At 40.3% G+C, this 26,745-nt stretch overlaps 1 protein-coding gene and 1 non-coding gene across 4 annotated transcripts; both read left to right on the forward strand.

The window, feature by feature from the left end:
* The first annotated feature begins 1,024 nt into the window (after positions 1-1,024).
* On the forward strand, positions 1,025-26,517 carry MTFR1 (mitochondrial fission regulator 1). Of its 3 annotated transcripts, none has more exons than XM_039550089.1 (8): positions 1,025-1,090; positions 7,356-7,498; positions 10,811-10,909; positions 16,184-16,302; positions 20,754-20,992; positions 22,728-22,986; positions 23,091-23,259; positions 24,845-26,517. In XM_039550089.1, the coding sequence occupies exons 2-8, from the start codon at positions 7,433-7,435 to the stop codon at positions 24,902-24,904; spliced, it is 1,011 nt and encodes a 336-aa protein (XP_039406023.1). In that variant the 5' UTR covers positions 1,025-1,090; positions 7,356-7,432; the 3' UTR covers positions 24,905-26,517. The 3 variants fall into 3 exon arrangements, with proteins under 3 accessions (XP_039406023.1, XP_039406024.1, XP_010403442.1); XM_039550090.1 differs by having other exon boundaries at positions 1,040-1,061; XM_010405140.4 differs by lacking the exon at positions 1,025-1,090 and adding an exon at positions 1,097-1,229.
* On the forward strand, positions 13,423-13,495 carry TRNAV-AAC. Its single transcript has one exon. It is a non-coding gene; the product is annotated as a tRNA-Val (tRNA).
* Positions 26,518-26,745: the final 228 nt, after the last annotated feature.

Consider the following 26,745-nt stretch of genomic DNA (forward strand, 5'->3'; position numbering starts at 1 on the left):
GTCCCCATACCCTCCAAGTCACAAAGGTTTCCCACTTCCTCCACGTCACCCTCGCACCCTATTTTGAAATGCTTGAGTAAAGTTTTCAGTGAAGTTTCTAAAGCTAAAAACACCCGCTAAGTAAACCTGAAATCAATTCAGCACGAAGAAACTCTCCCCGAGTTCCCCTCTTTCCCGCAGCCCCCTCTGCCCCACAGCGATCCCGACTTCCCACCCGGTTCCCGCAGCAGTCCTGGCCGTCCTTTCCACAACGTTTTAATGGGATACAGCCGACACCACCCAAGGAGCCACCGGCGGTGCCGCAGCCGACAGTCGCACCCCAGGGAGCCGCAGGCCGCCAGCAGCCGCCGGGCACCGCCAGCAGCCACCGCTGGGACTGCAGATCCTAGGAACAGCCCCCCAGCCACCGCTCGGGCGCTGCTCCAGGCGGACACGGCAGCGCTGGATCGGCAGTGACAAAGGAGGGCCGCTGCCGTTCCCCACCGCCTCAGAATCACGGAATCAGTGGGGCTGGAAACGACCGCTGAGATCATGGAGTCCAGCCTGTGACCGAACACCACCTTGTCAACTAGACCACGGCAGGAAGTGCCACATCCAGTCTTTCTTAAACACCTCCAAGGATGGTGACTCCACCACCTCCCTGGGCAGCCCATTCCAACGTTTCATCACCCTTTTTGTGAACAAATGCCTCCTGATGTTCAACCTGAACCTCCCCTGGCACAGCTTGAGGCTGTGTCCCTGCTCGCTAGCTGCCTGGCCCATGAGACCGACCCCCACGTGTCCGCGGCACCGGGACCGGAACTCCCTACCCCCGGCAGCGCCCCGGGGTCCCGCCCCTATTGGAGGGCACAGGTCACGTGACCACGCGAGGGGGGGGGGGGGGGGGCGGCTCCCCCGCCCGCTGCCGGCTCGGCGCCTGCCGGGTAGCGCCTCACCCCCGCAGCGCGCGCCATGTCCCGCCTCCCGCGCCCGCCGCCGCGCCTGCGATTGGCCCGGGCGGCGCCGAGCCGGCCGCGGATTGGCTGTCGGAGCAGGGTCGCGAGCGGCCGCGCGAGCAGGGGGTGAGGCGGCGCGGCGGCCGCGGCTGTGGGTGAGGCGAGGCGAGGCGAGGGCGGCAGCCCGCGGTGCTCCCCTTCCCCTGGGCAGCCCTTTCCGTCTGGGCAGCTTCTCTTGGTGCGACCGATCCCGGGCGGGGGGCGATGCGCGAGGAGAAGCTTGGCTGAAAGCAGGTACAGGCCGCTCGGGCGGCCCCGCTCTCCCCTGGCAGGGCCGTCTCCTTTCCCGGGCCTGTCCGGGCAGGGCAGGTGCCGGGCAGGACTGTGGAAGCGCCTCGGGGTGCTGAGCCGAAGCTGTTGTTCTGGAGGCGAACTGCTGCGATGGGAGGGTGACAGGTCATGGGAAATAGTGTAAATAAAAGATCATCTGGAGGTAATATGGAGGAGTTTGAGGGAAGTTTTTAAAGGAGGCTTTAAAGTACAGAGTTGGCGTATAAGAGGAAAAATGGGCTTTAAGGAGCATGGTGCTTTTATTTCTCTGTAAGCTTACGTTTGTGCACCTTTAGTGATCCTGCTGCCGTGCTCAGGTTCTTCTGTAGTGATCATAAATAAATAACTTACTAGGTGCGTGTTTTCATTTTGTTTAACGAGCTGTTGAAATTCCAGATATTGAGGGTGAGTAGAGTTTGAATGCTGAAATCAATCGTAGTGCATTGATCTCTGCCTGGCAGCGTCAGTAGTACTTCATTAATATTAACGTGCTGTCCTGAGAGCGCTCTGCAGCTCTTGTGAAGGCAAGATTTACAAAGATTAAATGAATAGGAATTATGTCTTCTGATCCCCGCTGACTTTTACCTAGGTGATAAAAATGAGGCAGCTGAGTTATCTGCACATCAGCTCTAGAAGTTCTGGTTAGTTGTTGCTGAATCCAAATAATGTGCTTCGTAGGGGTCGCGAGCTAAAATACGATTGCTGTGTGTAGGAACTCGAGATTTTTACGGAGAGATATCTGGGAGGAATATTGGACGTTTTAAATGCTTTTTCAGACAAACACACCCTTTTGTTAATGAGACTTAGCTGCTGTTGTCTCTCAAAGCTGTAGCAGAAAGACGGGCATTCACAGCAGCTGGTGGAGAGGTCTGTCTGTCTGGCAGCGAAGTGTAGGTGTTTGGTTGTGTCTGTATCATATAATACCTTGTGGTTTATAGGTGTTGAAGGGTTTCACTTACCTCTCAGTTGGTATCATAGTGCACTGTGCAGGTATAATCATTGCTGAGCAAAGGCTTTTGATTAAACTAGTGCTGAAACATGGGGTTTTTATTTTCTCTGCCCTTAGTTGGCAAGATAGGATAACATGAATGAAATCGGATTAATAGGGTTTTGCATGTTCCGATAAATATGATGGAGCTATATTTTTAAGAAAGCTTTAGCAACTTCTGTTGCAAGTATGTATGATTTTCAATTCCTGCTTTAAATTTTATACCAGTACTAGCTTAGATTGTCCCTGTAGTATTCACTGACTTTTATCTCTCTCTTCACATCTTTCCGAACAGGTCTTTCTGTAAGTACTGGGGTGCTTCCACACCAAAAAACAGACCTCTGTTGCTGGCTATGTGACTCTGCCAAATGCATACTTACTTTACTTACAGCTGGTCTGTGTCAGTTTGGAACAGAGTCTGGTCCTCCATCAGAATATTCTTCCTGCCCATTTGGCTGTTGTGATAATAGGTTTTTTTGGCTTTATCTTCCTTTATTACTTTTTTAATAATGTTTCCTTGTGGATGTAATTTTATTAGATGAACTTGGGTCATGTGTCAGTCTAAAAGACTGAGGAGATATGCTTGCCCTACTTCTTGCTAAAATGAGGAGGAGCCTGGTCTTTTTGTTTTTGATTCTTTAATGTGGTTGGTATTCCTTTGAACTCAGTGCTTCTTAGAAAATGTTATACTTCTTAATGCCACGCTTTTTTAATTTAGAGACTGAACCTTTCATTTTTCAGATTTCGTGCCTTTATTTATTCTTTGTTAAGGTTAATCTGCTCCATCAATCCCATTAAGTCGTTCTCTTTTATGTTTGTATGGGTCTTAAGTGAATGAGAGAAACCTACTTCAGTAAGAAAACTATGAATATCAAATTTCCTTTAAAATCAAGAATTCATGCTTTGAAAAGGACTTGGATAAATACAACACTGGAAAAAACACACAGAGGAATTTCAATTTGAAAGCAGTTGCATTTGATTTCTCTTTCTTTTAATCTTTCATGTGTAGGACTCACTAGAAAGCCTGGCAAAGAGCTCCTGTTCATATTTACTGCATATTATGCCTTATGTGTACAGACTCCAGAGCTTTTATATTTATTTAATGAACTTTTTGTCATTTATAAGTAATGTTATCTCTCAGCTTTGTAGACTTGATATTTGATAGGAGAGTATTGGATGGAGCCTGCAAAAGTGGTTGGGAAAAGTAGGGGCAAACAAGCTCAAGGGGGCTTGGAAACGTAGATCTCCTCATTTCTAAACCAAGGAATTCCTCTATATTTCCATATCAGTAAGAAAGTTCTTCAGCATTGCTAATTTTTGGGTTTCATTGAAATGAACCTGTGAAATTCCAATCCCTTCATGCTTTATGCAGTGAAATGTAATTTGTTATGTTACTGCTCTTCGGACATCTTGGTAATCTTGTCTATGACTGCTGCTTATCCTTGTAATAGTTTTGCTGAGGCAGAAGGACCATTTTTTATGGCAATATTACTATAACTGAGGGCTCTTCATTGTATAAATAGAGCTGTGGAAATGTTTGGGGAATTAAACTATATTTACTGTAGGTAGCACCAAGAAGACAGAGGATAAATATCACAAAGATCAATATTTTAGAAGAGGTATTATTCTGTTTACTAAAAGCAATAAACATTTAACTCCTGCTTCTGAAACTGGCATGTATATGGAGCATGAGAGAAAAATTTGCTAATGCTTTCATTCTTGCTGTCCAGCAGTTTCTTTTGGAATGAACCCTGTCTGTTCTTGGCACATAAACCAGTTGTGAAATAGCTGAGTTCTGTGAAGAAAGGTATAGTGCAATGTAGTCTGAAAGAAGTAAGTGTGAAGTTTGCCTGGAGATAATTCTGTAAAGTTTATGATCATATAAAAATATCAATCTGATATGCTTAGAAGCATTTGCGTTTTAGATAACAGGTTAGCTGGAGGTTGTTCAAACATGGTGGTTTTCCGTAGTGCCACAAACTAAGGAAACTAATCCCGGAACAGAGTGGTACTCTGCACTCTTACAGATTGATTTCAGCCGTTTCTGCTGCAAAAGCAGACAGGTCATTGACAAGAGCAAGGCGTTGATGACCCCAGTCTCAGGTACTTTAAGTATTTATGCTGCAGAGGAAACAATTACTTACAAAGTGAACTATAAATATTAATTTTACTGAAGTAGTTGTTTTGTTGAATGAATTCTCTTTTATGTTCAGCCATCAAAGTCTTGGAACCTGGAATTATAAAAGATTACCTTAATGTTTTAGGGCAGGATAAATGTTTTGGACTATTCCTAATGCTTTGTATCATCATGCTCCTTCTTTTATTCTTGGGTCTTTTGAATCCCATTTAAAAAGTCTCTGAAATGAATTACCAGTATTTCAGAAATTGCCTTGAAAAGTTCTGAACTTTGCAAGGTGAAATTCACTAGATATTGTTGTCCTGGATGCTTATAACTTTTCAGCATTGACTGTAATTCATTCTAACACCTGTCTGTCTTATCTACCATTGTCAGGTGAAAACACTGAATACATACAGATTATCCATATCACTCATTGCTTTCTTTCCTCTCCTGTTACATCATGGTTGTCTATCCTGTCTCTTACTGCTAATATGTGCAGGACTTTTTTATGCCTGTAAGATGGAACCTGTTTTGTACCTTGCCTTTTTTAGCTTTACTACTTCATATCTATACTATTCTGTCATCCTTGTATTATGCTACTTTTTTTCTACATCTGGTTTTGTGCCTTTAATTGGTTATCTTCTGAGTTTTTGTATTGTTCTTTTACCTGTTTGCCTTTAAGTTTCTTGAATTCATGGAAGTTTTCTGGACCTACTCTGATTTTCTCAGAGGAAGTTCTAACATTCACTTTTCACTTCTGTCCAAATTGTCTCTGTTTTTGAAGACTCAGGCCTCTCAGTTGATCAGAAACAAAATCATACATTTTCTTCTCTGCCTGAAGGAAAACATGACTGACTACTTTCAAACTTAGGAGCTGGCTGAAAGACCAATGTATCAGGATACAGTCATTCCTTTTAGTCCTATCACTTGCCTTTCTCAGCCAGCCCTGTCCTTGCAGTTGCTCAGCAGTACTCTAGCTTTTTTCTCTTTTGTTTGAATTTGTCTTGATACAGCTTTCATTTTTCTTCCTTTGATTTCCACACTGCTTGTTGAACAAGTCTGGACTTTGGAATGAGGTGGAGTGTATCACATGTAATCACACCTTTGGAACAGGTTTCCCCTTCTAAAGGAGCATTCCTCTCTCTTTTATGTCACTGCAGGTCTGCGGTGACAGATATGATGCCAAATCCAATGTGGGGCATGTAGAAGGTTTGTGTTCTTCCTGTTTTAAGAACACAGCAGGTGCAATGAGATCCAAGATCCATACAGTCTGTATAATAGGTTGTGTAAGGGAAGAATAACAGATGCCTAAAGGAATAATAGATCAAATAGATGGTAATGCTTCCCTAATAGCCTTCTCCATCATTCCATAAAGAAGTCCATGACTTATTTCTTTATTATGAATGACTGTTGCCTGTATTCATGGCTGTTTGATAGCTACCCCATTATTCTTCCCTATTGTTTTTCTTCAAACAGTTGCAGTTTCCATTGTGATCTCGTAGTGTAGATTAATAGTTTCTTCCGAGTTTAGTCACAAACAAAAGAAAATCCTGTGATGATGAGAAACTAATATCAACTTTTTTTTTAAAGCGTGTCTAAAAAAAGATAACTGTAGAATTGTACTGTTTCTGCCAAGTCTCTGCAAGAAGTATGTTATTACTAAGGAACTGTAAACTGTTGAAAAAAGTTTGTAATGGAAACAATGATGGTTTAACTGTAGGGCTTGTAGGCACTTCCAAACAGCATAGCTTTTCCATCTCCTGACTTTGAAACTTCCTGAGTGCCAGTTCCTTGCTGCTACATTGCTTTAGTTGTCCCTGTCTGTATATAGACTGGCTTCGGCAACACTCTTGTTCATACTACTAATACATTCCTCAGGGTGGATCAACAGAGTGTTGTTTCCAGCCTAATACACAAAACAAACGTAAACCTAAATCTGTGACTTCCTTTCCTGGTTTTGCTGGCATACACTTCTCAGCGGTGTCCACGTTACGACTGGTGTAGAACACAGTTAAAGAAAAACTACACTGTTTTCACTAGAGGAGCAACAAAACCATCATGATTTAAGTGAATGGAAGCGTATATAAACAGACTAAATTTGAAATCTGTCTAATTTTGTAAACTGCTTGAATATTTTTATGTCCTACACCTACAGTTTTTCCTGTCATTTTCCTCCATTAGTCATTTTTCCATGTTTCCTTTCTCTCCTTGGTTGTAGGAAAAAGGAAGGAACAACAAAGCTGTCAGAGAATGTGAATCAAGAGAGGTGATCAGCTTTCAGCAGTCTGTTAGAAAGGAGTTTTAGATATGAGTATGGCACTTCAATCTTAGTGCTAATCCCCATCTGCAGGCATTCCATAGGGCTTGATGCTCACTTAGAGTTGTTGAATGCCATCGTCTGTCCAAGCTCAAGTGAGCAGTCTTTTCCCCAACTTTTTAATTGTTAACTTTACAACGGCTTGGATTTCTTTCCAGTACCTGAAGGAGTCTACAAGAGAGCTGGAGAGGGACTTTTTACAAGGGCATGTGGTGACAGGACAAAGGGCAATGGCTTTAAACTGAGAGAGGGTAGGTTTGGATTAGGTACGTACCACCATGAGGGTGCTGATGTACTGAAACAGGTTGCCCAAAAAAATTGCAGATGCCCCATTCCTGGGAGTTTTCATGGCCAGGCTGGATGGGGCCCTCTGCAGCCTGGTCTATGGAAGGTGTCCCTGCCCATGGAAATAAAGTTGGAACTGGATGATTTTTCAGGTCCCTTCCAACTCAAACCATCCTGTGATTCTATAAAAATGACACTACTAAAGAGTCTTTGTTACCTGTATTAAGTACATTCCCTCTGAATGCCTTTGCTTTGCAGCATGAGGTATAGTTGTCATCTAATATGTCTTGTATCTAAAGCTTGTTTTGTTAGGAATGTAGCAGTTTACTTCTGTACATGTTCCACAACATGTATTTAAAATTCTTATGTGTCTCATTTCAGATCTACTATGGAACCTTGGCAGCCTTGTAGGTTTGGAAGGCTTAAATCCAATTCTGGAAAGGCCTTTTCCAGTCCAGATGATTTGCTGGCTGAAGCGCTTAATTAGGATGGCTTTTGAACAAATTGGATTGAACATGGAATCAGTAAGTGTTTCAAACTTCCTTTATGTTTTCAGAAAACAAGGTATAGAAAGCACTTCATGTATTTTAGTTTGTGCTTATCTAGCAGAGCACTTGAAGGATACTCAATACTGGGATGATTCTGCATTGCTGAAAAGTCATCAAGTTTATGACTTGGATACTGAAATATTGAGTAATAAATGTGTTAAAAGTACTATGCAGTTCCTCTTGGCTCTAATAAACTGTTTATTTTGTAAACACTGCTTTTCATGCTGCACTTCCGTGTGTCTTTTGAAGCTGAAGGAGAATTCCATCTCATTTTTAACAGTGTTAAAAAAATAATCTTATTTCTTGTTCTTACCTTGGAGACATAAAAAATCCCATGAAATTGAGATTATTATAACTGTGCTATATTGATCTCTTCTGTGCTATAGTTACCTCTTCTGGAGGTGTTACAGTGCATGAGAGCAATACAGCTGTGTTCTTACTGGGTAAACAGAGGAATAGGCCTGCATAGCTCTCCTCTTGGAGGAGACTATATAGAGAGTTTTCTTTGCATGCTTAGCAGAGAGAGACAGAGAGCTGCTACATATCAACTGCTTGTCACTGGGACCTTTAGGAAGCTATTTTGAGTACAAATGTTAACCTCAGTGCAATAATCCCTGTAATTTGAAATATTAAATGAAATACTAAAATGAAATATTTTAATGTTTTAAGAATGGGGAAATCCTTACCAGCTATGTGCACTATTTAATTAGTATTATTGTGGTAGAACCTTTTATCAGTCTTGGGAATCTATGGAGAGCAAATTGTTTCTACAGTGTAAATTAAAATTGACAACAAGAATCTGTATTTTAGGATTTTATTTGAATTTTGAGCTGAGATTTCATGTAACTTTGAAAATTCAAAGTACAAGAATATGTTGCATTATAACACTGTGGTAATTCAGCAATTTCAGCCTCAATAGGAGGAGGAACAATTTTTTAATCTGTTTCTCCCCATTCTCTACTTGTATCAAGCTTGTGATAATGCAGTTACATTTCCAGGTGTCAGCTGTTCTGGACAACACCAAAACACTGATGCAATAGAAGTGTATGACTAAGTAACATTTTGCAGACTAGCTCAGCCAGTGCTTCAAGTCAACAAGAAGTTGTATGAACTTGGTTAGAGCAGTGCTGAGACCTCAGCTCAGCTGAGCGGGGAGCTGACTTTATTTGCATCCCTTGTGGCACAGTTTGCATGCAGTTTTCTGAAATAATGTCCTGGCACATCTTGTATTACCAAAACTGAGTCAGTCAGAGTTTTGGTGCACCAAGCCACTGTTGTTGAAGAGCCCCAAGGGCATTTGGAAACCAAGTATTTTTGAGTGCTAGTCAACAACTTGTCTGTGGTCTGTGCAATATCTAAACAAGTTTTGCTGCTTGTTTGAAATGCATTGCACTTATGTTGGTAATAGAGCGTGTAGTCTAGACTCTCTTGCTGCTGTGGAAATACTTCTGCAACTAATTAAGCCTTCCTTTGACTGGTATTATTTGTTTCAATGCCCCATCACTTTGAGTCTCTTGCCAGCAGTTTGCTTTAAACATCAGAATCAATTGTGAATAATGAGACTGTCTTACTGTAGTGCTGTTTGTCTGTGACTTTTTCTTGAAGGCCACTGATCTACTTGCTGTTTGCTTAGACATGTAAACAAACAGTAAGGTGATAGGCACAAATGTGAGGTTTTTGTTGAGGCAACCAAAATGCAGCATCAATAGACTACTCTGCATTGAAAAATTTGTGTTCAATTTAGCAGTGTATTAAGCAAGAGAATGTATTTTTTATAGAATGGAAAAAAAAAATAGACCTGGGTGGATTCATAGCAAAGTTGCGGCTCTGATGTGAGGATGTAGCATAGCATATGTGCAGTGCACATTTATTTTGTCAAAATTTTTACATTCCAGTAAAACCAGAGGAAAGAAGGATAGAAACTAGAAATAGGCAAAATGTTTGTGTGAAGTTTGTGAAATAATCTGGAGGTCAATACCATGGAACATAAACTTTTCTTTTTAATAGAATCTTCAACATCTAAGAGTAGTGATCTTTGCTTACTATATCAAAATATTCAGCTGTGTGTTATGAAACTCCCACAGCACCACTACAGTCATCATACAGGCTATATTGCCATTGCCAATCCAGAATAGCCTGGATTTTTTCTGTTTTCTTTGTTGGGCAAACTTCTAACAGGATGTCAAGTTTTCTTGAAGCTATGATCTTTTAAAAACTAAGGTCTGACTAGTAAATTCATATTTACAGCCATAATTAAACACTGGCCAAGTTTTTGAAATTACCATACAATGTTCTAATTGTTTACTAACAATGTACCCTGTGTTAGAGTCTTCTCATTATTCTTTTTCTTGTTTGCATTGGTTTTGTTGCCTTTGCCTGTGCTGAAATCTTTCCTACTTCTTTCTGGGGCTTTTCCTTCTGCTCTGGCTCATTTTGTGGTTTTCTCCTAGGATTAAACTCCCATTTTATTTAATTTCGTAATGCTGTGGTAAATACTAAATACAACAAAAAACCAGCGTAATCGAATCCCTGTTGAAACAACATAGAGGAGATCTAAATTGCAGTAGAAACAGTTCTAATGAAACCTGGTGTGTTGAGCTGCTGTGGGGAGTTTTCTCTAGGTGAATCTATTTTTTGGGGCAGGGGACAAAGTTCCTTTCTTACAAAAATTTCCTCTTATTTTGTCCTTTTAACTTTTCCTTTGCTCTTTAATTTCACAATTACATTTTTATATTTATTGTAGCCGATACTTATTTCTATTAAGAATGGTAGACACTATTCCTGTTTTAGAAGAGTTCTTAGCTCTTAATTAAAAAAGAAAAAAGATATTTTGAGAAATGAAGAATTATATAACTTTATGGGTTTTTAAAGATTGAGTGGCTTTTCTTGAAACCCTGTAAAAAGAGGTGGTTGACTGAATGTAGGTTCTTTATTATCTTGAAAATTGGAATATTGTGTTTTTGAAGATACTTTTCAGCTCCTGAAGTCTTCTGCATTACTTGATCTATTGCTTTGAATTTAGATTTAATGCAAAGGCTGTCTTGACCTTAAGCAGCCCTAGCTATATTGTAATGATGGTGTATAATGTATGTGCGCCAGTTCGTGTGTAGAATGTAAGGAGTTCACTGAGACAGAATTCAGTGTATAAACATTATATCATACTATAGCATGAAAGGATTGACTAAATACATTTAGCACAAGCATAGTGTGAAAGATAAGGGAGAACTATTACAGTATGATACAAAAATCAGTTTCCTAACAGCTGGCTTCTTTATTCTTCCCGTCCAGGTGCTTTGGTCAAGCAAGCCTTATGGTTCATCTCGAAGTATTGTAAGAAAAATTGGTACTAACCTCTCTCTTATACAGTGTCCGAGAGTTCACTTTCAGGTAGGTGTTCTCAACAGTTTAGAATCTGTGTTTCACTATACTGATGAAGGGATTTGCTCATGACTAGAGGGTTTGTAAAAGTAGAATATGATAAACTAGACATAGGAGAATTAGCCTACTGAAGTTCTTTCTGTTTCCAGTTCAGATTTTTTCCAAATAATAAAGTTGAAAAAAAATATATTCGTAAAAGAGAAAAATGATTGAAACTTACTTCTATAAACAGTACTTATAAGCTAGGCTTAAGAGGCATTTAAAGATGAACAGTGTTAAAAATACTTGGGAAAATAAACAACTTTATCAGAAATCAAAAAATTAGTAACAAGATAACATAAGTACACTGTTAGCTTTTGTTTAAAATACAAGGCTGACACTGTGTAGGTGAAAGGGTAGGGTAAAGAGCAAGTGTAAAAGCTTAAGGAGGAGAAAATCCGTGCTTTCTGTAATGAGTCTTTCAAGAACAGATGGGAAAGCGGAAGCTATTACACATAATCTCTTCAACTCTGGTGTTAGAGGTAGGGGGTGGGTATAGAATTGGAGAAATTTAGTGTTTGAAATTCAAGCTGAGAAAGGAATGTTTCGTGGGCTGAGCAAGGGCGGAGAGTGTAAAGATGAATGAGGGAATCAGCTGCCACACTAAGATAAAGTAATTTCCACACTGCTAGATGTTTCAATGTTTAAATTTATTTCTTTGTCACAAATGAAATTTATGAACAATATTTAGACTTGAAATTACAGTAGCAAAACCAGATCATTCAAGTTACCATAGAAGCCTTGTTGGTATGATAGTAAAAGCCATGCTAACATTTTGCCTCTCAAAAAATTACATTGAGAAACCCGGGGGCAACATTTCTAGTGGCTTGCTGAAAAAAAAATAAAGGGATGTGGGGTTTTGTGCAGGTGAGGACAACAAATGACATGCTGGATTTAAACTTTTGAGTATATAATTAGGTTTTTTACTAGCAATAAGGCTCCCTGTGCTTCAGATTTAAAAGGTAGTGAAGTCCTCCTGTGTGTCTGATTTTCTATACTGTACAGGCCATACAGGGAAAGATGATGCTCACTTGCAGATAGTTAGCCTAATACTGACTTCTCTTAATATGGTACATAAAGGAAGACATTTCTAGTTTATGTTCTTGCAAGGAATGGTAAGATATATCTGGAAAATCTGTTCCTGCTTTTTTTTAGTGTTTAAGCAAATAAATAAATAAATACATAAATAAGGTTTTGGTGTGAATTCTGTTAATAAAAATATAACATTTGCCTTTTATTCCTGTTAAAGAGACATTCATTCAGCTTTGTGTGTACACTAAGTATAAACATTCACCTTCTATTAGATGAAAGGAAAGGATTCTAAAAATAGAAGTACAGCTGTGGGAGTTGATTTAATTAGAAATAGGAATTTCAAAATTTGAGCCTTCAAACACATTAAAATTTATTTGGTTTGTGCAGACTCTAAACTATTTTAATATATAAACTGCTGAACATGTTAGGTGTGATGCTAACATCTGGTTTTTGTGTCTTTACCTCAGCATTAAGAGTCTATAGTGAAGTTCAATGCTGATCTCGATCGTTTTTGTGCTGTTGCAGCTGACGCTTTCCTATAGCTGTCTCTTCCTCTTTCTTTCTTGCCAGCTTTAGCTCTATTATGAAAGGACCATGAACTGAACCTTGCTGTAAGTCACTCTATTAAAAAAAAACGGATCAAATCTTACTTGCATCATCTGAGGGTGCATGTTTGTAATCAGTGTTTCTAACCCCAGAGCAGCAGACTTTCCACAGTCTTCATTTTCCTTGTGATAAATGGACGAGACACATTGAAAGAATATCTCTGTAATGTTCATACTTACCTTCTAGCATGCTTTTGTTCAGCGAGTCTGAAAAAAAGAATAGTAGCCAAACATTTTGATGTTTGAGGTCTACTGATTGTTGTGTCTGTCTCTGTGGATCTTGCTATAGTCAACATTTAAATTAACTGTTAAATGCTGAAATGCTGCTTACATATTCAGTAAGACGTGGCAGAGCTTATGTACGTTATGTACTCTATATGGCATGAACCAATGCAAATAGTTCTTACAGATCTTTTGTATGTCATATTTTTTAGACTTACTGTAGTCTTTAGGAGAAAATAAAATTAAACTTACCAGTATAGCCTAGATAGATTCAACCAAACCTCCAGTAGTGTCTCTCAAGATAGCATCCTTCAGCTACAGCTTCTCTGTTTTTGTCCCATGCTTCTCCTGTTCGTCTGCTAGATACCTGATAACTCAGTAAAAGTCTCCTAATAAATTGGTGTGCATGTAACAAACATCTAAATTTACTGGGCTAATTTGAAAAATCATAGCAAGTTTGTCTTACTTGAAGTATTTCCAAATGTTTAATACATAACTCTATTAGTAATTTGAAACAAGAGGTTTTTATTCTGTCCTCAAGTGTATAAAAATATCTGTTCTACTTCCCACTTCCTGGAGCAAACAAAAGAGCAGGGAACCTGCCCTGCCTCATTGCTGAGCAGCGTTTCCGTAGTGTAGTGGTTATCACGTTCGCCTAACACGCGAAAGGTCCCCGGTTCGAAACCGGGCGGAAACACTGGCGAGGCTGACTCTTTCTTTGGGAGTTGGACTCGATGATTCTTTATGTGTCCCTTCCAACTCGAGGTGCCAAAACACTGCAGTGTGTGTAGTCTTCAGAAATCCGTGATGGGTCTGCAGCCCTCAGGCATGTCTGTGTGTCTGCGTGTGCAGCATACATGCGTGCTAAGATAGGCAAAAAACCTGTGAAGGAGGAAGTGGGGGAAGCAACTACACAGTTTCCAGAGAAAGAAAAGCAGGCTACAGCTACTGATTCATTCAGTTCCTGCCATCCAGTAGAACTTGGGCCTCTGTTTTCAGGACTCCGTTCTCCATTTTAGGTGCTGGCAGGGCAGTTGTTCAGGTTTTCTTCAGCTGGGATTGACTGGAGGAATAGGGTAGTCACAGAGGTGTTTACAGGCCGGTGAAGGTTTTGAGAGATAGTTGTTGGCTTTTCACCTTAAAGTAAAAATCTTGCATTAACTTGAAATTCAAATTCCACTGCTGAGGAAGGCTTTGTTCTTTTTAGGGATAGAGAAAAGAAACATCTGTATATGGGGTAACAAGCAGATTCTGTTTATATATAAATAAGAATTAAAATTAAGAAGAAACTTGTATCACAATATAACAGAAGGCTTACTACTAAATCTTGGATTAGAAGTTATTTATCTCATGATGCAGGAATCCTGGCAGTGGTAAATATATTCCTTACTGTTGATTTAGAAAATTATTTTTGATTCAAGTGTGTGTAGTGCCTTTATTTAACACTGGCTTCAATCTTTTAATGGTGATATTACTGCCAGAAAAATCTGTATCACCTGCAAGAAGTGGCTGATGTAGTATGGATTTTTTCAAATTGCCATTAACATTAATACAAACGCTGTGGTCCTGAAAATTTGTATTTACTTTTAAAAAGAAAAATGCCACAGAAACCTCAAACAGCAAAAATCCTAACATGCAATATAGTATTCTCTAGACTGCTTTAAAGAGAGGCAGACTGTAATGGTATTAGGCACAACTGTTAATGTGATAAACATATTACCATCTGTGCTGATGCTACCTGGAAAAAACCCTGTTGTTTCCAAATGATCTGATGGTGCCAATACACACTCCTGGGAGCTGTGATAAAGACTCTCATACAAGTGAGAGTGTGAGGTGAAGACAACTAATCTCAATTTCTAAGGCTGTTTGCAACAGTACCCAGGGAAAAAACCAGCCCCAAGCCCAAAACTTCTCTTTTCCTGAGACTTGTGTATCAGAGGCTACTACTACTGAAATATGTGTGGATGTTCTTCTGAAATGGTTTCACCTTGTCCAGACTGCAGTCCTGCTGTGATAGGTCTGCTCCAAATTCAGATTAATGCTAACATTTCATAGTAGTTTGCTCTTACAGTGTGGGGTTGCCTTGAAAACTGATCTACCTGCTAATGGGCTGGATGCTGGCTTTCCTGGCAGACTGGCACCTACTGCCACCATCTTTGTCAGTATTCCCAGCTTCTTGGCCACTGCTGGCCGCAGGCAGCACTTAAACAGCTGCAAGGACTCGTGCAGATTTGGCTGTGGGTTTGTTTGTAGTGTTGGGTTGACAGCCGGACTCAGTGATCTTAGAGGGCTTTTCTCACCTTAACGGTTCTGTGATTCTATGGAATACAAGCAGAAGAGGGGGCATATATGCATTGAAGATATTTAACTCAAAGTGAAAGACTGAGCAGAGCAAATTACTGAAAATTGTTTCAGTAGCTTTTATCTGCTGAGACACTGAGCCCAGGCTGCTCAGGAGTCCAGTGACTGAACACATGCCCTTGTCTGACCTGGGGAAGCAGCATTCCAATCTATTTCGAAATAGATTTGAAACCATTTTGTTGAGTTGTGACTATGGAGCAAGTATTGATGGTCCAAACAATTTTTCAGATCATCATTCAGGTCACTTAACTAGAAATGGAAGAAAGGTTCCAGTCTCTGGAGCCTTGGTCACCTTTGGCTTCAAACAGCTGTAAAGCTAATGGCCAGAACCATGCTGGAAGATGGTCCATTTGTTTGGCATGTTGTAAATAAGATTGTTAGCATATAGTGTATGATGTTGTGATTGTATCCTACCTCTCACTCAAAGTCTTTGTGATTATTGAGCTGGTAGAATTGGCTTTTTGCCTAGTTTTGGGGTTGCTTTGCTTGTTTGCTTTTCTTTTCCCCCTGTGTGATGTACATACGTCTTGTACAGAAATTCAGAAGTTGTAGAGAAAAGGAAACTTTGGCAGAATTTCTCTGTAAAAATAATACTGAATCAGAGCAAAAGACTCAAAAAGTATTGGCAGCCTTAATGTCTTTTTTAACTACTGGTCATGAATATAATTTGAAAACATACTATTTGAGTTAATACAGAAAACTGTGTGAGGATATTGATGTTTGTTTGTCCTTAACGTAACAATTTGCATTGGATTTTTAGTGTTCATTAGCATCATGTGATAGTGTATGTAGTCAGCCATGAACTTCTGCAAAGTGTTCAGCAGCATGGATTGAATAGTTTGAAGTCAGTGAAATGGTTCTGGACTGAGCACAGGACAGAAGTGTTTCAAGTCTACAGATATGTTTTTGTGCATGTATGTGTTAATAGTTACATGTAGCCTCAGCAGAAGTATTGGGTAACATGAATGTGACTTGACCTGGGAATATTGACTCTAAAACCTTCAATCTTGCCTTTAAAATATAGCTTATTTCTCATGTCACGGAAGGAAACAGTCCTGTTCAACTCAGAGAAGATGCAGTGGCCTCCTTTGCAGATGTGGGATGGATTGCTGAAGAAGAAGGTGAAGTCTCTACAAGGCTCAGGTATGTTTCTGAAATCTTCTCTCTGAATTTCCGAACTGAGAGGAAGAAACCTCACTTCTCTTCAGTGAGAATCTGCTGTGCATTACTATTAACAGAGAGCATTTGAATGCTGGGAGAAGAGACAAAGGTAGGGTCTGGAAAATAAGTAGTAGAGGTTTGACTAATAGGATTATGAAACCAAGACTGGTTGGAAAACATACAGGAGGTTGGCATTATACAAGGAAGACTCTGGATTTTATTTATTTATGTATTGCAAAGAACTGCACACAATAGCTTCAAGCAACAGAAATGTCTGGTGTGCTATGGCACAGTTGCTAACCATGATTCTCCAGTTCTCCTGCGATTGTCATTACCATGGGGCAGTGAACTGTACAGCTTCCTCATTAGCAGCAGTGGTCATTCTGGCAATCCAGTAATTGGCACGTTGTTTTTCACCTTTCTGGTTAAGGCTCCACAGTCTGCTAAGTACAACGAAAAAATTGTGATTTGTGTTCCATCTTTAATCTTCATAACAAAAACTGTCAGGGAAGCATGTGAGCACCTGTGTCCAGAGTGAAGGCAATAGGTACTGTTGTGTTGGACCAAGGGTTCTACACAGCACTGTCACTACATGAAACAGGTCGGCTGAAGGGATGAAGTTCTCTATTCCATCGTATTCAGATTGCTGCTCAGACTGTCCAGAAACAAAAGTACAGTTCTGTAGTGCAGAGGAGGTTTTTCTTCCAAACAAACTAATGTGTCAGAGAAGGGCACAGATTGTTGGCTTCAGAGATTACAGGAGGATACTGTTCTTAATTTGAAAGCATAAAATAGGTTAGTAATGACTGAGATGCCCTCCAACACGATTTGCTACAGTGAAGCTTTGCATAACACATTCTGGCACCACCACATTAATTTCACCAACTCAGAGGGGAGTCACAGAAATCAGCACTTGTTTGGGAAACACTGTTCCTGAAGTCTATTTGATACATAGGAAATTAACTGTCCGATACCACTTTGTTTGCACAGAAGTATTTTGTTTAAGGATTGAACTGTAAAGCAATTACATTTATGGAGACAACAGGGAGAATGGCTCTTTGGTGCTTCAAAGAACCTATTATGAAAGATGTAGGACTGCATATTTGCTGAAATGTCTGCATGGGAAGGGGGGAGCGGGGACAGATGGATGTGGGATGGGACTAAAATAATCCTGCAGATACATTGTGACCTTAAGGCAAACAGCTTAGGATGGAGCACAGTAAGTGAATTACTTAGCAAATATGAGTATTTCAGTGTGCACTGTTTATTACGTCTGTGCACAGTATTAGTAGTGGAGCTGGTATGCATTAGGTGTTTTCCAGGCATTTGAAATTCTCTGTTTCGGCAGGATCACATAGGTGTTACTGTTAAATATTTATCCACTGTATAATTCAGTAAACTGTCTTGCAGACATAGTTTTTTTCTGTTAATACAGTTTTATAGAAGAAGCAACTAAATGACAAATCATTTTTCCTCTACCCCTAATCAGAGCAGTAGTGACAACTCAGGCACAATATTTTTCCACAGTGTTAGATTACAATCAAGACGTCTCCTTAAAATGGTATGACTGCTCTGAGCAGAAAATACCCTTTGTTATTTAGCTATTCTGCTCCTTTAAAGAGTTTCTGGAAGGCATTTTAAGGAGTGAAGTGACCACTGGCTCTTTCCACCTTACTTAGGGAGAGCAGGAAGGTGGCTGCTATAGAAGGTATCCTATTCTCAGCTTTAGTTGCTCTCTATTCCTATCTAGGTAGCAACACCCAAATGTTACCATCCTTGATAGTATTCAGTTCTCCTTGATCAAATTTCTGCAAGTTGTGCTGATGGTTTTTGGCAGTGTCATGGAAGACTTAAATGTGTATGTGTCGCGGGTTTGGTTTGTAACCGAGCGGAAACACCAATTTAGTGTAGTGGTTTGGTCCAAAATACTCATTACTGTTTATCTTCTGTGAGATAAGAATTAGGAGAAATGCAAAGCAGGCACCAAACTTGAAAGAATATAAAGAAGTTTATTAACAGACCTAAAAGAAGAAAAAAAAAATTATACCACCTTCAGAACTCTCCTCCTCCCCCCACCTTCCTCCCTTCTCCCACTGACAATGTAAAAAGACAACCCTTAAGATGTTCAGTCTGTTTACCACTTCCATAATAACCTTGTTCAGTCCATTTAGAAAGAGAAGTCTCTTCTTGCTCATGCTATGAAAACATTATCACAACGAGACAGCCGCCCACTTCCAAATATTGTTCAGTCCATTCAGGAAGAGGAGTCTCTCTGCTCGCATGTGAGTCCCTTCCCCCGACTTGCAGCTTTTCCCGCAACTGCTTTCGAGGGTCCACTCTTGAAGTTTTTTGGGGTACAATTTTAAGGTTGAGCCGTTCAGAAACAAAAACAGAGGCCCTTCTCCTTCCCTGGGAGCAAAGGGTCTTCATCATCTTCATCGTTAGGACTATCTCTGGGAGCATCTCTAGGAACTGAGGTTTCCTCCTTTCCCATTTGGAGCAAAAGTGCTCATCTGGTTCATCTCTCCCTGTCCAAACTTCTCATGAAATTACAGCTGTGTCAGCATCTGCCTATCTCAGCGCAGGTGCTTCTGCTCACGAGTTGAACACTCCACCCCCCATATCTTCATGAAATTGCAACAGGATACTCTGATATATCATAGCTTCACAAGAGAATTTCAGCTTTAAGCATCTCCTCTCTCTCTTCCCTCAGGTTTTCAGCTCTTCACAGCAATAAAAAGGGTTAATCTCACCTCGGCCTTGCAGCTTTGCAGCTGGAATGTTGAATTTTTCTTATCGCAGTGGAGAGGGGGGAGAGCCGAGCCGCTCCGGCTGCCCACGGCAAGGCAGTGGGGGGGGTTCCATGGCTGGAACAGGTCCATGGCTTCAGGATGGCCGTGGCCCGGCCCGGCCTGGCCCGAGCAGGGCCTGGCCGGGCCCGCCGGCCCCCACTCGGGGCCCGCAGCCACCTGTCCCAGCACCGGAAATGAGAGAGAGCTTGGAGGGGGAGTTTGCCTATTCTTAAATGTGGATCACAGAGGTGATCACAACTTTAAGTGGCTTAGAGAATTGTCCATATTCAAACTGGCCAGCTGATAGGTTCTATCAGTTCCCAGAGGAAACTGTAAGCACCCCTTAGCAAGGACGTCCCTTCCGGGACTATGCTTGCTAACCTATGACAGTATGTAATCCTGGTTTAAGGTGGTCAGAGCACAGGGCTTGTTCTAGCTTTAAATCTTGCTTTAGGTCTAGCGCAACTGCAGATCTAACATGGTGAGCACCCACAGTAGCTTAATCCATGCATCCAGAGTGATGGGGCACTTGGGCTGTGTTAGTCTGGAGCCGTTCTACCCATTTCCAAAAGCCATTCTACTAGCTCCTGTTCTCACTCTCGTGTTTAAATAAACAATGGAATCCTGGCATGCCTGAGAATTTTTGGAATTGATGTTAAGGAGGATTGAGGAGTTAAGTATGTGGTCATGTTTTGTGTTTTAAAGTTTATGATAATCTCTTGTCATCAGTCCTTACCAGTTCTACTTAACAGAATCATAGAACAGCTTGCATTGGAAGAAAAAAAGCCATCTAGTCCAAGCCCCCTGCAATGAGCAGGGACATCTTTAACTCAATCAGGTTCCTCAGATTCTGGAGATAAACAGTTTTTAAATCCTGGTGTCTTTGTAAGGGCTTATTTGACTTGTTTGAGCAGATGCTCAATAATGCCTCAGTGTTTAACATGGCTTGAGCTTTGGTGGATATAATAAGGGAAGGCAACAGAGTTACATTTTCTTGTGAGAAGCGGAGGGAAGGTCACAACTCTTTCAAACTGCATGAAACTTTCTTCTCTATAGTTCTAATGACTGTGTTAGAAAACTAGGTATGAGACCCTTTCCCATCAACTGACAAGCAGTCTCTGCATCACTAAACTGTTTCATGTACTCTGTATTTCCCAATGCTGCTAAAATTGGGGATTGTCCCTTCAGAAATCCAATCAGTACAAAAAAATATCCCGTGGAACTAAGAAACTCTTCCTTCTTCAAAGGAATCAACTGCAAATAGCTATTTGCTGCCCACGGGGAAAAATGGTAGCATTTAAGGGAAGAAAAATTAAATTTTCATTCAAATAAAATATACTATAGGCTTGAGGCAGAGAAATAGACTGGGATAAGGAGGAATGTATTCCTGTTTTTTTCTGAAACCAAGGATTCTACAAAACGCTCTCTGGGGGAAGAGAAGAAACACAGCTCATGATGCAAACAGACAGGATGTGAACCTCTTATTTACCTTAAACTATTTAAGGTCTTGATGGAAGTGATTTGTATAAAGACCATTTTGAAGTCAGGTCTTCGACTTGCACCCCTGATTTGTAGGTAACATTGGTTTAGCTTCTGTCTGTATCAAAGCGTTTAAAATATGTTGTGATATTTTTGTTACAGGTCAGAAGTTTGGTCAAAAACAACCCAGCCTCTTCCAGGTGAAGCACATCATTCCAGGACGTCCCCACGCAGACAAATGCGCTTACAAAGCCCGGAAGAGGAGCCAGTGCCCAGGAGCGCAGTGATGGCAAATGAAGAAGCGCTGCAGAAGATCAGTGCTCTAGAAAATGAACTGGCCTCTTTAAGAGCACAAATAGCCAAAATTGTAACCTTGCAAGAACAGCAGAACTTGACAACAGGTATTAAATTTTCTGTACTCTTAGCAAAAATTACTTCATGAATGTGCCCCTTTTATAATTAATATTGTGCTAATTCTTTTTTGTGAGATACTGCAACACCAAGCACTTTTCCATATTGTTTTGGTTAGTTTGGCACACTAACCAAGGGTTACAGAATAGGTCTTGAAAACAAGTGACTTCCCAGATTTTCTGTATTTTTTAGTGTTCTTAAAGGCTTCATGTTTGTCTGTAAATCTGCCAGAGTTCTGAATCTGTGAATGAGTAAAGAAGTATTAAACAGCTTTCAGAGCAAAGCTCATGATAAACATGATGGCTTAAACCAAACTAAAAGAACGTAACTTAATTACTAGCACTGAAGTCTTTCCATTCAGTAAGGAAATAGGCTCTCTGATATCATTAAGTATTCATACAAGATGCTAATTATGCTTTTGGAATCTGTAATATACATCTCAAGTAACAGAAAAGGCAATTAATTGTTTACTGCAGTCATCTCTGGGACCAGACACGTTGTCCATATGGAACCAAAAGTGGTGCACTGTTTCTGGTAGTAAACAGAAGAATTCTTTTCCTGAATTTCTTTCTCCTCTTTCCCTCACCTCTGACTCCTTTCAGTTTCAAGTCTTCGGAGATTAGCAGGAGATGGCCCTTGTCAACTGCAGATGACAGGCATTTGGTTGTCACTCTTTCCTAAGGTCACTTAACAAGTACAGCTTTGCCTATGTTTGTGTATAAAATCATATTCTGAGTTTTCGGATGCTCGTTTAGCTGTGAACTGATAGCGGTTACTTTATTTTTCCTGAACTGCTCATATTCAAAACTATGAAACAGTTTTAAGGATCACCTGGTTTCACTCTTGAATTTTAATTATGGGGGTGTGGGGGCATGTGAAATAACTACTAACTTATTTTTAATTTTTTCCCTTTACCTCTATTTATTAGGGAAATTAGATTTTTATTTTATCATCTTTACCTCCCTCTTCTGGTAGAACGTGGTAATGATGCTGTGTGTTTGCCTACAGGTACACGGAGTAGACTCCTCTGTTTTATTTCTATAAACGTCTTTGCACACTTTATACTCCAAGCCTCAAAACTCTAGTTTGATCTGATTTTTCTCTTTTTTTTTTAAGGTGCAATTAAACAGAGGTTTCTTCATTGATTTGTCAGGTTATTACTGATACTATATTTGTAACACCAGTTTTTGCCTAAAGATTATTGTAAGAATCTCTATGAGTAGAGACAGATTGAGTAGCTGGCCTAAAAATCCTCAACCTTGGACAGCTGGAATAAGTTTCAATTTAAGCACTGTTTGAGATCTGAAATATACATTTTAAAATATTGTATGGTAATTTCTTGTTTGTGATGATAGGAAGAAACACTGCTCATGTGGCAGATTGTGACTTCCAGCTCAGTAGCTGCCTCTGAGAAGAAAGGGAAATACTGGTAACATTAGGGGCAGAACATAACTAAAAGATATCGTGGTGTCCATCCCATTGCAGTAAAGACATGAATGCACCTGGAATTTCAAAGGACACTTCTCACTTTTCAAGAAGAATTTTCATGCGGCTTTTTAGCTGAGTCTGCTTAGGTGGTTTAGGAATGAAGAAGTTACATGACAATCTAAAGGTGGCAGAGGGGAGGCAATTGAAGTTCCTACAGTGATTGTCTTACCTGAGCATTTGTGACGTGTGAAGGGGAGTTACAAATAAACTGACGTGTAATGCATGTTTCATTTGTAGTTGGGTCTAGTCCAGTTGCTTCAGCTGCTGTCCCTGTTGCACCTCCACCGCCGCCACCACCTCCTCCTCCTCTGCCACCACCCCCTTCCTCAGGTCTGCAACAGAATAAGTCTGCGATTGATCTCATTAAAGAGAGGAAAAACAAAAAAATGAACGCTGGCCAGAATGTGGTGGAAAATGGGCCAAAGAAGCCTGAAGTACCAAACATGCTAGAAATCCTCAAAGACATGAACAGCGTGAAACTGCGTGCGGTGAAAAGGTAATAAACGTAAACATCAATGTACCGAGATTGGCAATAATTTGTTTTTATGACTTGAAACTATTTGAGGGTGAGACAGATGCTGATGCCATTTTCTTTTCTAGATCCTCAGAAGGTACAAAATCTAAAGTGTCTCAGCCTGCAGATCCTGCTACATTAATAGCAGAAGCTCTCAGAAAGAAATTTGCTTACCGATACCGAAATGATAGCCAAGGTGAAACAGAAAAAGTGATTCCAAAGGCTGAAACAAAGACACAGACTGAGGTGGTGCTGGTGAGTATTGTGATTCTGAACACATCCTTGGACTAAATTACAGTTGTGCAAACCAAGCTACATCTTTCTGCTAACATGCATAGATCCCTACAAGTTAGCATCCCTATCCACAAAACCCTGTGCAGTACTGCTGATGTGCCAGGACTTTCAGCAGTCACATTTTTAGTGGCAAGTCTTAGGATTGTGTACTGTCTTGGCCCTAACTTTAAAAAGTCCTGTTAAGGTTTTGTTATTTTTTTAAACCAAAAATGTTTTCTGTTGCCACAAGCATCTGATAATCAGAAAACACCATTGCTAAGGACTCACATCAAATCCAGTCTGAGTTGAGTTTGCCTGTTACTACCAACCTTAACCATTCAGCTGGTGCAGGTGAAACTTTGAAGCAAGATCCTGAAACATACCAGACGTTCCTAGGAATTTGGAAAACAGTTGTTCAGAATGCCTGCTGGACCTTGGTTCCTTGGTATAGGGAGTTTCTTCTGATAATTGGAAATGCTGAGTATATAAAAGCAGTTTCTTTATAGTGTGAGAATGTTAAAATGAAATTTTTACATGGCACAAGTTATTAATAGCTTCTAGTTTATTTCAGATTGATTTGAAATTGGTTTTTCACCAGTGAACATTCAAGATACAAGTATGAGCAATATGCACATACTGAAAAACCAGCCTGGTACAGATCAGTTTTATTTGTCAGCAGTCCTTGAAGCCTCGTGCTGTGGAACTAGAGAGGAAGAGTAAAGAGGGTTTTTTTCATTGCACATAAAACTCCAAAAGCTGGCTATGTTCTGAATTAAGTTCTAAGGAAAATAACATCTCCACGCCACAGATCTCAGAACTTTTGAGTACTTCAGCTAATTAGTGTTGACTTACTTGCCTCTTGGCCTCTAGTGGTATATTTCTGTAATGTTCAGGCTGTTCTATTTAACTAAAAGGCTAGATGTTTCCCAAGAATTAATCACATTTCCTCAGCATCTCTGGTGCATTAAGGAAAAGAATAGGAATTGGCAATATTTATTCCCACAGGGTTTTTTCATGACTTTCCAGTTTTGAAATTTACAGTCCCTCATTTGAGGTTAAGGATCATCAAGTATTCAAGAGCTACGAAAATGGAAGGTTTTTGTTAAATGATAGAATGTTGGTCCATAATGAGCTAATAAAATCTGTCCGTCACTTCTTACCAGTATCTAACTTTGTTAGATCAGACTTGGATGGGATCTTTGTATGCCAGTTTTGAAAAGGACTTGCACAGCAGCGCAGGGTAGAGAAAGAACAGAAGTACTGTTAAACTGCTGCTAGAGCAGTTGGTTGTCAATGTGTAAAGATAACTGCATCTATCTCCTTATTTACTGTGGTAGAGTGAACTGCCTCCAGTCCTGCTCCAGCAGGTCGCTAGCTCCCTCCTCTGAGCCATTTAAGCTGTTCCTAACACAAGTTTCCCTTTACTTTGCGATGTCCGCATGCAGAGAAGCAGGATGATAAAGGAAATTATTTCTGCCCAAGTTCTGCTTTTACTACTTGGATAGATAGAAGCTCAACAAGGGTTCTGTTGAAAGCAATCTGAACACGTTTCTGGTTTTCTTTCCAGTTTGGACCACACATGCTGAAGTCCACAGGAAAAATGAAGACTTTAATTGAAAAATCTTAGTGTTAAAATTATTATGCAAAAGACTGTTAAGCTGCTTTGTATAAAATATTTTATGTTGCAAATAGTACTAGTACTGAGAGGTCTCTTTCTTACAGCACAGAAAGACCCAATGTGAAATGTAGAAATGAGGCACTAAACATGTTTGTATGTATGTGATTTATCAAGGGGAATAAATTGGACCATTATACTCAGGTATTAATTTTGTATTCAGGCCTGGCTTTCCACTCAGATTTATATGATGGGTTTAGTTTATTAACACTAAGTTATATCTACAACATTGTTTTTGCATAACTGACCACCTTAAAAATTTGTGTACATATTATTAATGATGGTGATACACTCTTAAGTTAATATCAGTTTTATGTGAGCTCTGCCTATAATTTGCACTGCAATGTGTAATTTGATACTGAAATCTTCATGTTGAAGTCCTTCTTTTAAACTTAACTGTAGCAGATTTTCAGCTCATAGAAAACCAGAAGGTGCTCTGCTTCTTACTGACAAAATGAAAACTTGAACCTGCTGCAGAGGTCACTTAAATTTTACATAGTAGTACATTTTTGTGCAGGGTTTTTCGTTTGTTTCACCTGAGCTTGCAAGGGTAAGAGAGTAAAACCTGCTTGCATCATCCTGTGGCCATTATAAAGAGTAAAATCATGCTGTTGGAGCCTCTGTGAATAGGTAGTCAAGGGAATTTGAAACAGTCAGGAGATAGCAGCAGAGTAAAATAATAAGAGTATGTATTAATTAGCATGAAGTGGTGTAGATAAGAAAACAAAGGTACAAAGTACTGTGGGGTGCAAGTTGCCAAAAGCGGCTCATCTCTGCTGCTCTAGGAGATGCTCATGGACACCTTCTCCCCAGCTGTCTTGGCTCCCTGGTGTGTTTCTGGCAGGTGGGGCTTGCACAACCCTTCGTGGCCCCAGTTGCAGGGAAGAGATGGGATAAGCTGTTGCCTGTAACCCATTTTCCAGGGGAATCCCTTCTGGGGCCATCATGCAGCTGCTATTTCTTGCCAGACCTGTACCAGCCACCTGAGCTCATGTCTCCAGGCACAGGTGTAGAAAGGCTCAAGATGAAGGTACAAGTTAAGGGCAAAAACGCTGTTCAGGAACCAAGAGCTGCAGTTTAGCTGCACACTGAAACAAAGCCATGGTTTTCTCTGACCATGGATGAGCATTGACAAAGCTGAGCCTGAGTATTTTTAGTGCTCTAAGCTGATCCTGGCTACTGGGACAAGTACAAGTGCCTCTGGGAGCTTCTGTTTTCTAGGAAAAGGCAAAAGCAGCACTTATTTAATACAGACAGCTGAATGGCGCTGACGAGGCTACTGAAGATGGAGAAGCTTTGCTGCTTATAACTGGAATGTAGGGTGTACAGGGAGGAGCTTTGTTTTCTGGTGTGGAACTTGAAATGGTGCTAAATACATACACAGTGTAACTTCCTTCCAAAGGCTCTGCCGTCAGTCCTACTGATGGCTCATGCAGTCCTTAAGTCCTTTTAAGTGCCTTTAAAACACCTTTGTGAAAGTTAACTTTGGTTTTAAGTTTTGTATTTTATGCTCTATTGCCACTATATAAAATTAAAAGCAGATAAAATAAACATGGCATATTTGATTTGTGGTACTCTACAAATGACAGCAGCCACAATAACCTAAGTTTACATTCTGTTACAGTGACTGTAAGTCAGTGTAGTGACAACCTCCTTGCATCTCTTCCAGGGCTGGTTTGCTTACCTTGCTGTGCAGCAGGAGTAACAGTAGGGTCCCCATGCTGTTAACTCAGTTGCATGCTGGTTAAACACACAAAAAAGGGCTCTCAGGAACCAGTGAGAAGTTTATGCCT

Source organism: Corvus cornix, chromosome 2 (genome assembly GCF_000738735.6).
Source record: "Corvus cornix cornix isolate S_Up_H32 chromosome 2, ASM73873v5, whole genome shotgun sequence".
NCBI lineage: Eukaryota > Metazoa > Chordata > Aves > Passeriformes > Corvidae > Corvus > Corvus cornix.

Bases quoted from the DNA above. Each gene is read 5' to 3' on its own strand.
- MTFR1 (XM_039550089.1), top strand. From the start codon at position 7,433: ATGATTTGCTGGCTGAAGCGCTTAATTAGGATGGCTTTTGAACAAATT. The intron at 10,910-16,183 runs GTAGGTGTTCTC...TTTAAAATATAG, and splicing joins GTCCGAGAGTTCACTTTCAG to CTTATTTCTCATGTCACGGA. The intron at 22,987-23,090 runs GTAATAAACGTA...TTTCTTTTCTAG, and splicing joins AAACTGCGTGCGGTGAAAAG to ATCCTCAGAAGGTACAAAAT.